Source organism: Lonchura striata, chromosome 8 (genome assembly GCF_050655825.1).
Source record: "Lonchura striata isolate lonStrDom1 chromosome 8, ASM5065582v1, whole genome shotgun sequence".
Lineage (NCBI taxonomy): Eukaryota > Metazoa > Chordata > Aves > Passeriformes > Estrildidae > Lonchura > Lonchura striata.
This window is the reverse complement of record NC_140710.1, coordinates 24,836,300-24,850,458: the sequence shown is the minus strand read 5'-3', so window position 1 is coordinate 24,850,458 and position 14,159 is coordinate 24,836,300. Positions and strand designations below refer to the sequence as shown.

Here is a 14,159-nt window from a genome sequence, read left to right as displayed (position 1 = left end):
GTCACAAGTGAGCACCACTGCTCAGCTCTGCAAGCCCTACAGAATAGTTCCAAGGAAGCAGGCTGGAAAACACAATAAATTATTGAGAGCACAGAATTTGGGTTGGGAAAGATCTCCAAGATCATTAAATCCAACCATTTACCCAGCATTGCCAAGGCCAAAACATGTCCCCAAACTGTTGAATCCATGCAGGGATGGGGCTCCACCACTGCCTGACCACCCAAGGTCACCTGGCCCTTTCCCATATCAGGGTTTTGCTCTGCTGTGACTCACTGTACACCCAAATCAGCACCACAAGATGTGGAAATCTAATTCACAGTGTAAATCCTAACTGCCACGAAGTCAATAGATATCCCTGGTCAAGGGTGTTTGCTCAGTGCCCAAAGCAGTGGATGGTTCACTCTTCTCCCTTCACACAAGGACTTTCTCTGGAAAGAGGGGTCCCAGCTGCAGAGAAATGCACTAATTCAATGAGAGAATGTCAGAATTACAAGATTATCTAAATTTTTTTATGATGGGAAAGCAGCAAAAGAGATCCTCATGCATCTGAGAGGATGGATGTTAATGCTCAGAGAAAGCCAGGAATAAAAAACACATAAATATGAAAGCTGTTGTGAAGAATTTAATTTTTTAAAATTGCTTAGCTCTCAAGTTTGAGATAATGACTGTTTAGACTCTGCTTTAGAGGAAGCTTGTTGGCTAAGTCAAGCGTGCTTATTCCAAATTATGGTAACAAAGTGTAGATATGAAAAAAGTAAAAGCAAATATTCCTACTGATTTGTATATACAAATACACATTTGAAAAGAACATCAAAGAGCTAAGGAGAAAAAGAAAAGGCTAGAAAAAAACCTCCACCTGAAATAAATGCTATAATTCCAAAAATATATTCTTAACTGTTTATTCTGGGCAAATTTTTGCATGTCTAGAGCCTTAGGAGGCAGTTTTCGTCAAATCCATCCCAAAAGAGACAGTGGATGCTCTTCCAGCTTCACAAGTGTTGATTCCTCTCAGCTCTGCCCCACAGGAATCTTGTAGTTTCTGATGGAAAGGGACAGAAAGAGTTGCTCAAAGGCCTCAGAGTGTAACTACTTCTAGACCTTTAATTAATCTCACAACAAACTCAAGTTCTTTCCCTTTTCCATAAAACACCAGCCATCAACCTCTCCAAGCGCCTCTCTCCAGTCACTGACAGAGTTACAGCCCTGACACAAGAGATTCTTGACAAATTACAGGGATCATACATTGCAAACATCTGTTCAGCTCGGGGAAAAATATGCACAATCTCTCCCCTGGGCTTCTGCCATCCATCATGGCTTTGCTAAATACAGCAATAAACTCCAACCGAGGCTCTGAAGGATGTGTCAACTTCAGCAAACATGAACATGGAGTTCAGACAGAAACACACACTTAAATATGAACTGAAAACTCTGCCCAGACTCCAGGAGCACTGTGGTGAACTGTCCAATCCATCTGACAAATCAGTCCAGGCATTGAGGTTAAACATGGATTGAGGTTCATGCCCTTCAATAATCTGCATTTGAAAATGTTGGCTGTTCTCTCCTGCTTCAAATAGACATTTTCTCAGTATCCAGTCACCCTCCTCTTCTATCTGCTTGATACAGCCAAGTTTGTTTAAAATGAAGATAAATCAATAATAGGTTTCCTGGAAGAATAAATTAAAAATGAGGATTAATTCATCACAATAGTAACAATGATAGAGCTGCTCCAACAAATATGTAAAATGCCCCAAAATTTGAATCCCAAGTTTCAAAATATATTCACCACTTCATATACAAAATTAAGCTTTTCCAAATAAATTTTTTTGGTTAATGCTAAACAAAATTATACATGGCAACTGCTAGCAATACTAATACTATTGCCTTAATAATGACAACTGTTGTTTTCCTTTGAAAATAAAACAAGTCCTGTTTTAAAATATCTGCATTCTACCTTTCAGACAAAACTGTGGTACTCTGGTAGAAGTGAATAATAGAACCACAGAATCATGGAATGCTTGGGATGGAAGGGACCTTAAAGCCCATCCAGTGCCATCCCCTGTCATGGGCAGGGACAATTTCCACTAGCCCAGTTTGCTCCAAGCCCTGTCCAACCTGGCCTTGGACACTGCCAGGGATCCAGGGGCAGCCACAGCTTCTCTGGGCACCCTGTGCCAGGACCTCACCACCCTTACAGGGAACAATTCCTTCCCAATATCTAATCTAAAGCTACTCTCTGGCAGTTTGAAGCCATTCCTTCTTGTCCTGTTACTGATTGCTGTGAAGGGATTGAGCTAATTTCCTGTTTTGGGAGTGATATCCAGAAATAAATGTGCAGTCCAGAAAAGATTAATAATTCCTTGTGCATAATTACAGGCCAAATTTCAAAAGACTAAAATAAAGAGGAAGAGAAAGGGATATTTATTTAATCCTATGATCTTGCAGCCCAACACGGCATTGAAGACAGAGGTAGTCACATAAGGCATTTCCTAATTGGCAAAGCGCTAAGGATAAATGAAACATTGGACTCATCTATTTGGAATGTTTCGACCTCCCAAATAAAGAACAGAATAACTCTGCTAAAGCGGATAGAGGCAATAATCCAATCCCATAACCCTCTCATCAGTCCCAGTGACGCGCTCCCTGCATCAGCCCGGCCTGCTTTATGTTTTATTCCCATCATGTGACCTCTTCTCTAGCAAATCAAGTCCTGGCCTGGTCTTTTGAAATTATGTTTTTTCCCAGCTATGGTGACCTGATCACTCCATGATACACCACATTTTTTTCCTTGAGGTGAGCCCAGGACGTTTCCATTTTGCCACACAATCAGCCTGTCTTTGCACCTTGGGATGACACAATTAGTCAAAGCAGATTGGCTCTTAAGCCTGTCTTTAGCCACTTTCCTGTAAGGGATCTGAGTGCCCGTGATGCAAGGGGAGCTGCAAGTGCTCCATGTTTGCTGCTCCATGTTTGGTGCTCCCTGGCACAGGGTCCAGGAGCAGATCATGGAAGGTGCTGAAGGGCCTTGAGCAAAGGGCTGGAACTGCAGCCTTGGCATTGATCTCGATCACATATTGCTGCTAATGCCTCCTGCGAACCTCAGTGCATCCGTGACCAAGGATTCTTGGAAACCTGTCCCTGCTGCAGGCACTGGAGGATGCTGGCCTTCCCAAGGGTACATGAAAAGTGGGGGCTCGCTCCATTTCCCTGCCCAGGCAGGGGAATGATGCCTTCTCCACTTCCATGTTATTTACCCAATTCCCCCACATTTCAGGAACCTGACCATTTAAATCCATGCCTGCTCCTTTTCTTGTCTTGCTTGCTTCAGAAGCTGCCCATGTGCCAGGTATATCTGTGACTATTACTTGCCATTTGAGAGAGAGGACAGGAGCAGTCAGAAAGGGAAATTTGCAGCTGGGAACCAGGGAAAAGGGGCAGAGAAGCAAGATTCAAATTAGCCCTTGGGAGAGGGCAGTGCTGCTCAAGGTCAAACACTCTTTCCAAGAGCCAAGGGAACACTCAAAGCACATCCCAGCTGAGCACCCACCCATAGGGAGCTCGACACAGATGTGCAACCACATCTCACTGCCAAACACCCCCCAGTTTTCCCTCCCCTCCTCAAGGGTCCCCAAAATGTCATGCTTCCCAGTTCACCAGCAATATCCCACTGAGCACTGGGGACTCACAGCCTGCTGTTGATCTGCTTACCTTGACCCAGACACAAACACCATTTTCAGCAGGAATTGCACAGATGGAAAGCAGTAAAGTTGTGCCTAGAACATGTTTATATTTTAAGTAATGTTTACTTACTAGACTAGCAGTAAAGACTCATATTGGAAAGCAAGTTTTATTTATTGGCTCTGTCATTTGCAGAATGCATCTTGCCTTTTACAGTTTGTTTCAGGATATTTTTCTTTTATTTTCCTTATCTTCTGTAACTACAACTCACAATTACAAGACACTATTTTTGTATTTACAGCTGCAATCCTTTTACAAGGATTAAATAAGGCTTTATTACAAGTACACAGCTGCAGTGCTTTCTTCATGAGCTACCTCAGAAGATAAGAGCCAGAGAAAATAGTGATGTTGTAATTTTGGGTAAACAGGGATATCTCTGTGAAGGCCAAAGGCATAAAATTATTCCCCATTCCTGGAAGTGTTCAAGGCCAGGTTGGAACAGGGCTTGGAGCAACCTGGGATAGTAGAAGGTGTTCCTTCCAATGGCAGGGGATGGCTGGTCCTGTCCATCCCAAGTCATTCCATGATTCTGTGCTTTGTTACTAAGCAGTAGACCTTCTTCCATATTAGATAAAAAGGAACCACTTCATTAAATGGTTATTTCTACCATGTAGTAAGGCTGGCCCATCCAGTTTGATGACACCAGAGGAATGAGCAGCAGCAACAGGGATTCTGCTTCTGATCCACAACAGGTCCAGAGCTTATAGAGATTAAATGGCAGCATCAGGCTTATACTTTGCATTTGGGTTTTTTCCTCCTGAAGAATTTTTCTTTACACAAAAACCTTCTCTATTTCTTATCTCAGAAAATCTGCCAGAAAGACAGGAAAGTAAATAACTTGCAGAATGATCAGTCTCTTAAAATGCATATGTAAAGCCACCATATGTATGACAAAATAGGGCCTAGTGCACTGATGACCCACAGACCTGATAAGGCGAAGTTGTTACACCTATTTGAACTTTTCAGGAGCCACTTTCAGTCATCAAAACTAATGAGAAAAGCTAATTAAGATACAAAAGATTTTCTAAATGAGCAATTTACCCCTCCCCAGAGACTGCTGTTCATCTGGAATGTAAGAATGGTACAAAGGGATTGCTTGGGGTCAGTACCAATGGCTGGAATGTCTGTGGTTGCTTCCTTAGAACTAGGAGACATAACTAACTCCAGTGATTTCATTAATCATCATATCTCCATCACTGCACATCTTCCTTCTCTGTGAAGCAACACCCTCTCAAGGGACTCTGTGCTCCTACCCTGAGCCAGTTGTGTATTGGGATTGAGAGACTGCACAGTTACACGATTTTTAAAAAATAAAATAATCAGCCATAAAGCAGTAAGGAATCTGTAAGAGGAGGTTGGAATGGCCAGGGATGGTGATTCTTAAGGGCACAAGGCCATTCCTGCTGAATCAAGTCATCCCCAAGCAGTGAATCCCTGCCTCTGAGGATTTGGCCTAACAATGCTCTCAGGCCAGCTCAGGTTGATGACCTTATACAGGTGACCTTAAAGGAATTTCTAAAAGACAACACTATCAGTCAACAAATTATGACCATTTTGCACCCACACAAGCCTCTCCATGGGGCTGCTGATTTTGCAAGAGCTGCCATGTGATGCAGAGGAGGGTTCCAGCCTACCCCATGCCGGGCACACCAGGTGCTAGCACACCTGTAGAGGCAAGCAGGTGGCACCTTTTCACCTGAGACACTCATGATGGGCCATCCTGACCTACTCTGTGACACCCTCTGCCGTGCTGACTCAGCCTTACACACAAACATTTCCTCACAGGGGCACTTGCATAACAACAACCTCCACAGCTGGCAGCACCCACACTTCCCCATTTATTGGGAAGCTCACTTTTAACTTTGGAAAATGCTGCTTGCCTGGCACATAAAAGAACACCTCCTCACCACCCAAAAAAAAAACCCACGCAGCAACTCCACCTCAACCCTTGGCGAGGATGTGGGAGAGTTCCCTACCCAGTGATTGCCCGACTTTGCCCACGCACGACACGCAAGAGCTTCCGCTGCACTTTCCTCAAGGAGAGCCAGCTCAGCCTGGAACACCCTCCCATGGACCATCCTGTCCATGTGCCATGTCCTCAGAGGCCTGGTTGGGAAACACCTGGCTCGGCCACCCCCATTCTCCCAGGGCTAAGATAAGAATGACAAGGATTTACAGCTCCACTGAGATGAAAGGGGAAGGGTTTGCATGCCTGGCTCCCAGCTCACAGCCCAGCTCATTCACAGGGACAGGATGAAATTTTAGGAGTTGCCAGCCCATGGTCAGCCTCCCAGCCTGTGCACGGTCAGGGCTGTTTCCTCGTGCCACACTGCAGAAGAATGGTGAAACACAGCCTTTAAGCTGTTATGATTCATGTAATCTTCACAGATTTATGGGGCACAATAGATCAGGGACGTAAATTTTACAGAGACCTTTCATTAGTTAAGAAATCCGTTCCCACCTCTGGGAAGAGACCTGTTTCACCAAAAGCACAGTCAAGTTTTCTGGTTTGAGCCTGCAATTGAGTTGCTTGAGTTTCATACCCTGTGCTTCTCAGCTCAAAGCTCTGAGACAGCAAAGCACACAGAGAATCAAATCCTCTTGTTACCCCCAGAACAAAGAAAATCCCCAACAGCAGCCACAAAAGCTTATTGTAGATGTCAGTGTAAAACAAGGGAATGACTTAAGGGTTTGACCCAGCATATATATCTGCTCATCCCTGACATGGCAAAGATTCTTAGTTTTCCCTAGTGAGAAGGGATTAGTTCCAATTTCTATTTCAGAACTGAGGGAACAACAAATAATCTGATAATCTGGATCTATGTAGTGACAACAGCCTATCTATAGAGCAACCTAGAGAATTTATACTAATGAAGCTTAATTAATTACCTGCTTTCCTTCCAAACTTACTTGCAATGTTTCCCACAAGTTCTGATTAATTGTCATGAGAACACGCACAGAACAACTTATTTGCACATTTGCTAATCAGCTTCAGTCCCAGTACCTACAAGAATCAGATCCCTTGTGTCCTGCTCAGCTGGTGCTATGGAAAAATGAAGGCAGATACATCACTATTTGTCATTCCACTCTAACACCCCAGCAGCCTTTCAATAAGGCAGTCATGGCATGAGAATGCCTTTGCTACTGGTGCTAAGCTTAACTTAGCACCTGAACAGCTGAAACTAATCCAGACTTAATGGGAACACTCAAATCACCTGCCTTAAGGCTTCTTGCTGCTCTGTAGTGCTCTGGCACCACTGGTCTGGTGGGAACACTCAAAATAAATGTGGTTCTCCATCAAAATCTCCACTGTAAGAGACAAAAAGGGTGTTGGTGAATCACAGCACCCTGACAGTGTCATCTGGTTCTTTGGGTTGTCTGGTTTATGGAAAGGGTGGAACATGAAAGTGATTTTGATTTATAACCACTATCAGTTTGCTGTCTTGCAACAAACATGGCCCAACCAGCTCCAGGATGTTCAAAGATCTCTTGCCCAACAGGTTCAAATATTTGGCTCCATTTTCTGTATGTGAAATGAGCAATTTGGGAAAACCTTAAAAATAAATGTTAACAGCACTTGGAAAATTAATAGGGACCAGTTCCAAGAGGGATTAAAAAAAAAAAAAAGAAAATACTCAGTGCATATTTCTGTTGCAGGAAGTTTTACACTCACTATTTCCATTATCACATCCCTGATATTCTCCAGTGATTGGGAAGGAACAGTGTAATGAAGGAGCCCTCACCTGAGAATCTGGCCAGGCAAAGGAGACTGGCAGATATCCCAATTGCTTTCTGTGGGTCAATGACAAGCTCCATAATTACCATGTGTATTTTGATCTTCACTGATACTCACCAGCTACAGGAAATTATACATTGTGTTGTACCTGCTGCAAGCTTATCCTTTTGCTATCCTGTTATTAACTGTTCTCCCTTTGGGACTTGCAGCATCTCCTACTCCAGCCACTGAAATGGAAGAAAATGCGAACACCAGCTTGGAAGAAGACTTTGAAGGGCAGGCAACACACACAGGCAAGGAAACTAACAGGGTTTTTTTCCCAAAAATAAGTCAAACTCTCACTGTGCCCTGGGGAAGCCTTGAATTCCAGTTGTTCCAGTGGCCAAACCTCTTGCCCACAAACCCAGGTTCTAAAGGCAATGAGAAAGTGCCTTTGGGGCAAGTGACAGCCCCCATGGAGGGCAGGTAACAGCAAATGTTGTGCTGCTCTCCTCAAACCTGAAGCAAAAGGCAAATGCAGGGGACACTTGACAAAGCCACCAAGAGCCATGGCCCAACATGGCTCCTGTTGGTTTATTGCCTCACTCCTGTGGTTTATTTTTTCACTTTGCTCTCCAGGGGAGGAGAGAAACAACAAAAGAGCAACAAAACCCATGTTAGTATTAGGTGATAACGTTTCACTAGAAAGGCAAAATTATTTTTTCTTTCTTAGAGAAGGAACACTTGGTGCTAAGCATGCCCCATGTAACAAACACAGCGCAGCATTTATAAGCTTTTAAAAAAGGCTTCAGTCAAAACCATCATTCTTTTTAATCCAGTGCTCAATCACCAGGATTTTTATAAGTACTGACATTGTGTTCAGCCCTACAGCTCCTCCATCCCACTGCCAGGTAACAGGATGCCAATCATTCCCTCCCTCTGCTCCAAGGGCTTCTTTTCCTTGGAGCTATAATAAATGCACAATATAATAACTCTGGGGTTCTTTCCCAACCAGCCTTGCTGCTGTTGGCCAAGATTGTGATATATGCACAGGCTGGATGGGGCTCTGAGCAACAGAGCTAGAGGAAGGTGTCCTTACCCATGGCAGGGGGTGGAATGAGATGAGCTTTAAGGTCCCTTCTAACTCAAACCATTCTATGAAAAAAAAACCCCATATATATATATATCCACATCTCATTTTCATCATATCTTCCTTGTGAAAATGAGAGCTTCTTACCCAGCCTTTTCTAAATTTTCCATAGGAAACTTCACCTGTGAAAACACTGAAATATTCTTTGTTTTTTCTTTATAATCTAAGATGCAGATTAAATGTTTTCATTTTGAAGAACACCACCACAATTTCAAAATTTAAGCAGCTTAATTAAGCAGCTCCAAACAACAAGATCTGCATTACCATCAGAATTATCATTTGCCTTATGGGTTACTCTTCCAGTGCAAAAGGTATTGTTTGGGGTTTTTAAAGATAATCTCAAATGTCCTGCATTCTTAGTTTCTCTGAGTCCTTATGCATATTTAATATTTAAATTTTATTAAATATTTAAATTAGTACTTAACCCATTTTTAAAGAAACCAAGTATTTTGTTACAAAACACCATCTTTGGCCAGCATGGCAGATTTATCATGCTTCAACATCCTCATCCATGTTTATTGCTCATGTAGTTTACCAAAATCCTTCCAAAGTATCCTGATGGGAACCAGATCACCAAAGTGATCCAGGTGAGAAAAACCCTCTTTATTTTTTCTTTCTTCTTTCATCTTTCATTGATCCAAAAGCTCTGTTTCTCAGCTCTCCTGGAGAGTGCTTTGGAAGGAGTAGGGACAGATAAACTAAGGCACAGGACAAACCAGCAAAGAACACAAACTTCTCAGGAAAGGTCTTGTTGCAGTCACTTTCTCACCCAACTTCATCTCTCTTAGGGCCCAAAGGTGTGATCAATGACTGGAGGAAGTTCAAATTAGAGAGTGAAGATAGTGACTCCTTACCCCTGAGTAAGAAAGAAATGCTTAGACAAATGTCTTCACCACACAGATCTTTCAGCAGAGATGACAAAGACACCAGAGAGAGATTCTGCCGTAAGGTAAGATAAGCAAAAGGAATTAACTTTGGCTCTATATAAACATGTCTGTTACAAGATAGAAAATCTTGAATTTCCCACTCAATTTCCATGCAACTTAGCAGAGCTCTCACAATGCAGACAGAACACGTGTGCAAAACAATGGAGTTGGGGAGGGGACCTGAGCACCAGGAGTGGCTGAAGGAGCCAGGAGGGCTCAGCCTGGTGAAAAGGAGGTTCAGGGGGGATCTTCTGGCTCTGCACAACTCCTGACAGGAGAGGACAGCCAGGGGTTGGGCTCTGCTCCCAGGGAACTAAGGACAGGATGAGAGGAAACAGCCACAAATTGCTCTGGGGAAGCTTAGATTGGATATCAGGAAAATTTCTTCCCCATAAGGGTGGTCAAACATTGGAAGGGACTGCCCAGGCATTGATGGCATCACCATTCCTGAAAGAATAAAAAAAAAAATAGGAATGTGGTACTCATGGACACGGGTTAGAGGTGGATTTGGCAGTGCTGGGTTACTGGTTGGACTTAATGATCTTAGAGGGCTTTTCCAACCTTAATTAGTGGCTCTGTGATTCTTTTTATCCTGTCCTCTTTCAAGCAAAGGGTAACTTCAGTAAAACAAGCAGTGTATTTCACATCTATCACAGCACACCTTGACATTTGTTCCTCCCTTCCCTGCCACCATGCTCTATCCTTGGTTAATGCAATGGAAAATTTTTAGCAGGTTTAAAAACCTGTAAGCCAGGATAGAGCTCTGAGCCTGAACATCACCCATGAACATTTACTAATTCTGAAACAGAGGGGAATCAAACCCCCAACAGCACAGGAATTAAGCCTGCCTCAATACTGGCAAAATTTCCACTGGTTCTGAGATCCATACATTTTTGCCAGATGTGGCCACTGCCTTCAGTACCACCATGCTGACAGGCAAGTGTTGAGACAGGTGTCGCCCTGTTGTTTTAAAAGTTTTAAAGTTCCTTCAAAAGTTTTCTATACCTTCTAATGTTTACATATTCCTACTGGAGCTCTCACACACTGTTCATGTAAATAATTATTGTTTTGGAGGAGAGAATTGATAGACTGTTAGTTTAACCAGTGTAGTTGGAGAAGTAACAATTTCATCCTCCAACCCACTGTCATTTCTAAAATTATGATATAATGAAGTCAGAAATAAAAGTTAGGAAGTAACTTTTTATTCTTTTGATCTTGAGTAAATGCGTGAGTTATTTTGTGTCATAGTACAACAGATGGGATCTTCACCTGTCTCTCAGCAAGACGTCCCGAGTCACTGTAGGGAGTGATGGTTCTTCTAGCTCAGTTTTTGGTGCTCTCCAGACAACAGGTGGGTCTGTCCCCATTGCAGCTCCAAGGGGCCCAGTCCCTAACCTCCCTCTCTGATATCCGCAGATGAGCATGCAGGAGTACGAGCTGATCCACGCCGTGCAGGAGGACGAGAGCTGCCTACAGCAGTACCGCAAGCGCTGCATGCAGGACATGCACCAGCGGCTCAGCTTCGGGCCCAAGTTCGGCTTCCTGTGCGAGCTGCAGAGCGGGGAACAGTTCCTGGAGGCCGTGGAGAAGGAGCACAAAACCACCACGGTCATCGTGCACATTTACGAGGACGGCGTCAAGGGCTGCGAGGCCCTCAACAGCAGCCTGACCTGCCTGGCGGCCGAGTACCCCACCGTCAAGTTCTGCAAGATCAAGGCCTCCAGCACGGGCGCCGGGGATCGCTTCTCCAGCGAGGTGCTCCCCTCACTGCTGGTCTACAAGGCTGGGGAGCTCCTGAGCAATTTCATTAGTGTTTCTGAACAGTTCAGTGAGGAGTTCTTTGCCGTGGATGTGGAGGCTTTCCTAAATGAGTATGGGCTGCTACCTGAGAGGGAGCTTCCAGCGCTGGGAAATGGCACGGATGAGCCAGATGTTGAATAATATTAGAGCCAGAGTCCTCACTGCCTCCCTTTCCTCTTCAGTCAGCTGTAAATCAATGTCAGTAACACCCATCCCACTTAGAGAAGGCTGTCTTTGCTCATTTACATGTAACAAATAACTGTTTAACTGTTAGCATGCAAATTCTACTTACAACACATACAGCTGGCAGTCCTGTACATACTTCTATGCCAGCCACAAGAAACAGGAAGAACAGCAGTGATATTTAAGAACTATAGGAAAAACAAATTAAAAATTGAGGGCCGATGCCTGTCACCACAAAGCACAAGTCCTTCATCTCAGCGGGGACAGGACTGGTCCATCCCTCTGTGCACACAAAAAACCATCTCCATGTTCTGGAGATGTTACAGCAAGTCCTAGCTCCCGATTCACTTCTACCAACTTTGGCAGGAACAAGCAATTTTAAGGGCAGACAAATAGGCCAAAGTCTTTGCATTCCTAAATGGCTCAAGTATCTAGGTCATTATTTTATTCCACATTTAATACTCAATACGGATGCAAAGGGAGAAGTTAGCTTGGTGCTTCTGTAAGATTTTCACCCAAACAGTTGACACAGACACAGCATCAGCTGATTTCAGTTCATCAGTGCTGGGCAGTCACATTTAAAATGCCTGTGAGTTTCTGGAAAAAGTATGTTATGCTTATGTAATAACTCTGAATAAAGCTTTTCAATTCTCAAAACTTGCCATTGGAAGTGTGGAATATATTGGTAGTACACAACCTTACCCTTAAAAACATATGAAATATTAGTAAGTATCACCAGATACTTAAAGTTTTAAGTTTTGTTAAATGGAAATTGCTGGGAACTACAATTTAATAATCTGATTGAGAGGAAGATATGGGATAAACTCACTATAGACATTCTCTGATACAAAACAACAAACATTAGAAACACTTCAGTAATTTCTGCACACTGGCAAAGCTAAAGGCTGGATTTGACTGGGGATGGAAGTACTTGTATCTTACTGAGATCTTAACAGCACATATTAGCTTATATGTTTGAGATTATCAAAATGTTAAAGACTATTACTCTTTTGTTTATTTTTCTTTTGTTCTATCAAAATGCTACTGAATTGCTACTTTTAACATTCTTTTGCCATGGATGACTATTTTAGCAGAGCTCCAGAAACTTCATGTCATGTACACTAAGCAGTGCAAATGAAGATCCTTATCATCTCTCACACAATCTTCTCTAACCTGTAAAACAATTTATGACTTTATTACACCAAGAATTCAAATAGCATGCTCCCAAAATGTCATGATTTCCATGTTGTAAGTTGCTGAGTGAGAATTGTCCCAAGTCTTTCTGATGGAGTTCCAGGGGGAGTAAAGCTTTTCCCTTGGAACAGTCCTCTCTCCCTTACTGAAGCATGAAGTTGAGCCCTCAGGTAAAGTCACTTTCATCCTAACATTTCATTTGTCTCTTCAGAATGTTTGCAGATCTACCATTTGCAGATACACCCAACAGCATTAAAATCCAATGATCTTACAGGAGTTTAGGTAGAAAATACTGAATTATCTTTGTCCATCACAAAAGTAACCAGTTACCTAAGCAGCAGAACAATATTTCTCTTGCATTTAATGACATGTTTTGAAGAAGAGACATGAAAAATTTCTACCCTGTACACACCAACAAAAATCTGCATTTCAGCTGTGGGAACTTACTTCCATGAGAACTTTCCCTCTTTATCCAACTTGCTTTAAAAGCTATTAGGGTGTAAATCAGCAGCCTCATCACATAAGCTTCTTTTTTTTTTTTTTTTTTTTTTGAGAACAAGGCTGAAAGCACAAAACCACCACAGAAGCTGCACCTACAGCTACTGTATGAAACAAGTTGACATTCCAATTTAAGAGACAGACTAAATGTGCTTAAGCAGGATTTTCTTCAACCTGTAATTTAAAAAACAAAAACCAAAGAGCAAACACAAAAGTGGCACCAAGCCTCAACAGAAGCTCATGACTAATGAAGTTGCAAATAAAACTCTGATCACAGCAGTTATCAGTTTCTGCAGGGAAAAAAAACTAGCCTTAAAAACAAAAAGCAAGATTTGACTCAACCATTTATTACTGTATGAAGGTTTTTGAGTAGCCAACAGTAAATGCTTCAATAAACACATGGGAACAGCCTTCCTGCTACCCTGGGCTGTGGCTACTCTTCCTTTTGACTCAAAGTCACAGAGACCCTGAGTCTCCAAATATTCTGATGGAGCAGAGGAGGGAACAAATTACCACTGGTGTCACTGCTGCTCAGACTGAGAGCAAAGCCTCTGGTAGATGCCAGTGTCCTGCTGTCAGCTGGGACAGTTATTCTTCCTCCCAGCAGCCTGGAGAGGCTGTTTTGGATCCAGTACAGAATCATTTTGAGAACACACTGACGCTTCGGCAGCTGCTGAGCAGAGCCCAGCCCACGTCAAGGACTCTGCGGCGTCCCAGGCTCTGCCAGGGAGGAGCTGCAGCAGGAGCTGGGCTGGAGCAGGGCCAGGAGAGCTGATCCCCCGGGCAGAGGCCACCCCACAGCCCGGGATGCCAGCCCAGGGTGTGACTGGGGCAGTGGGCAGAGGGGCTGAAGGCTGCTGAGGGACAGGCTGGGCATCAGTGGGTGGGCGGGGAGGGGCTGCACTGTGATCACTCATCTCTCTGGACTGTAATCTCCTCTCTCTTTTTCTTATCTCCA

The 14,159-nt window shown here is 43.4% G+C and overlaps 1 protein-coding gene across 1 annotated transcript; it reads left to right on the top strand.

Moving 5' to 3' along the window:
• The first annotated feature begins 6,893 nt into the window (after nt 1-6,893).
• PDC (phosducin) lies at nt 6,894-13,280 on the top strand. Its single transcript, XM_021525157.3, has 3 exons — nt 6,894-7,764; nt 9,389-9,549; nt 10,943-13,280. Exons 1-3 carry the CDS (start codon nt 7,704-7,706, stop codon nt 11,465-11,467), a joined length of 747 nt encoding a protein of 248 aa, XP_021380832.3. The 5' UTR covers nt 6,894-7,703; the 3' UTR covers nt 11,468-13,280.
• Nucleotides 13,281-14,159: the final 879 nt, after the last annotated feature.

Bases quoted from the DNA above. Each gene is read 5' to 3' on its own strand.
- PDC (XM_021525157.3), top strand. From the start codon at position 7,704: ATGGAAGAAAATGCGAACACCAGCTTGGAAGAAGACTTTGAAGGGCAG. The intron at 7,765-9,388 runs GCAAGGAAACTA...CATCTCTCTTAG, and splicing joins AGGGCAGGCAACACACACAG to GGCCCAAAGGTGTGATCAAT. The intron at 9,550-10,942 runs GTAAGATAAGCA...TGATATCCGCAG, and splicing joins GAGAGAGATTCTGCCGTAAG to ATGAGCATGCAGGAGTACGA.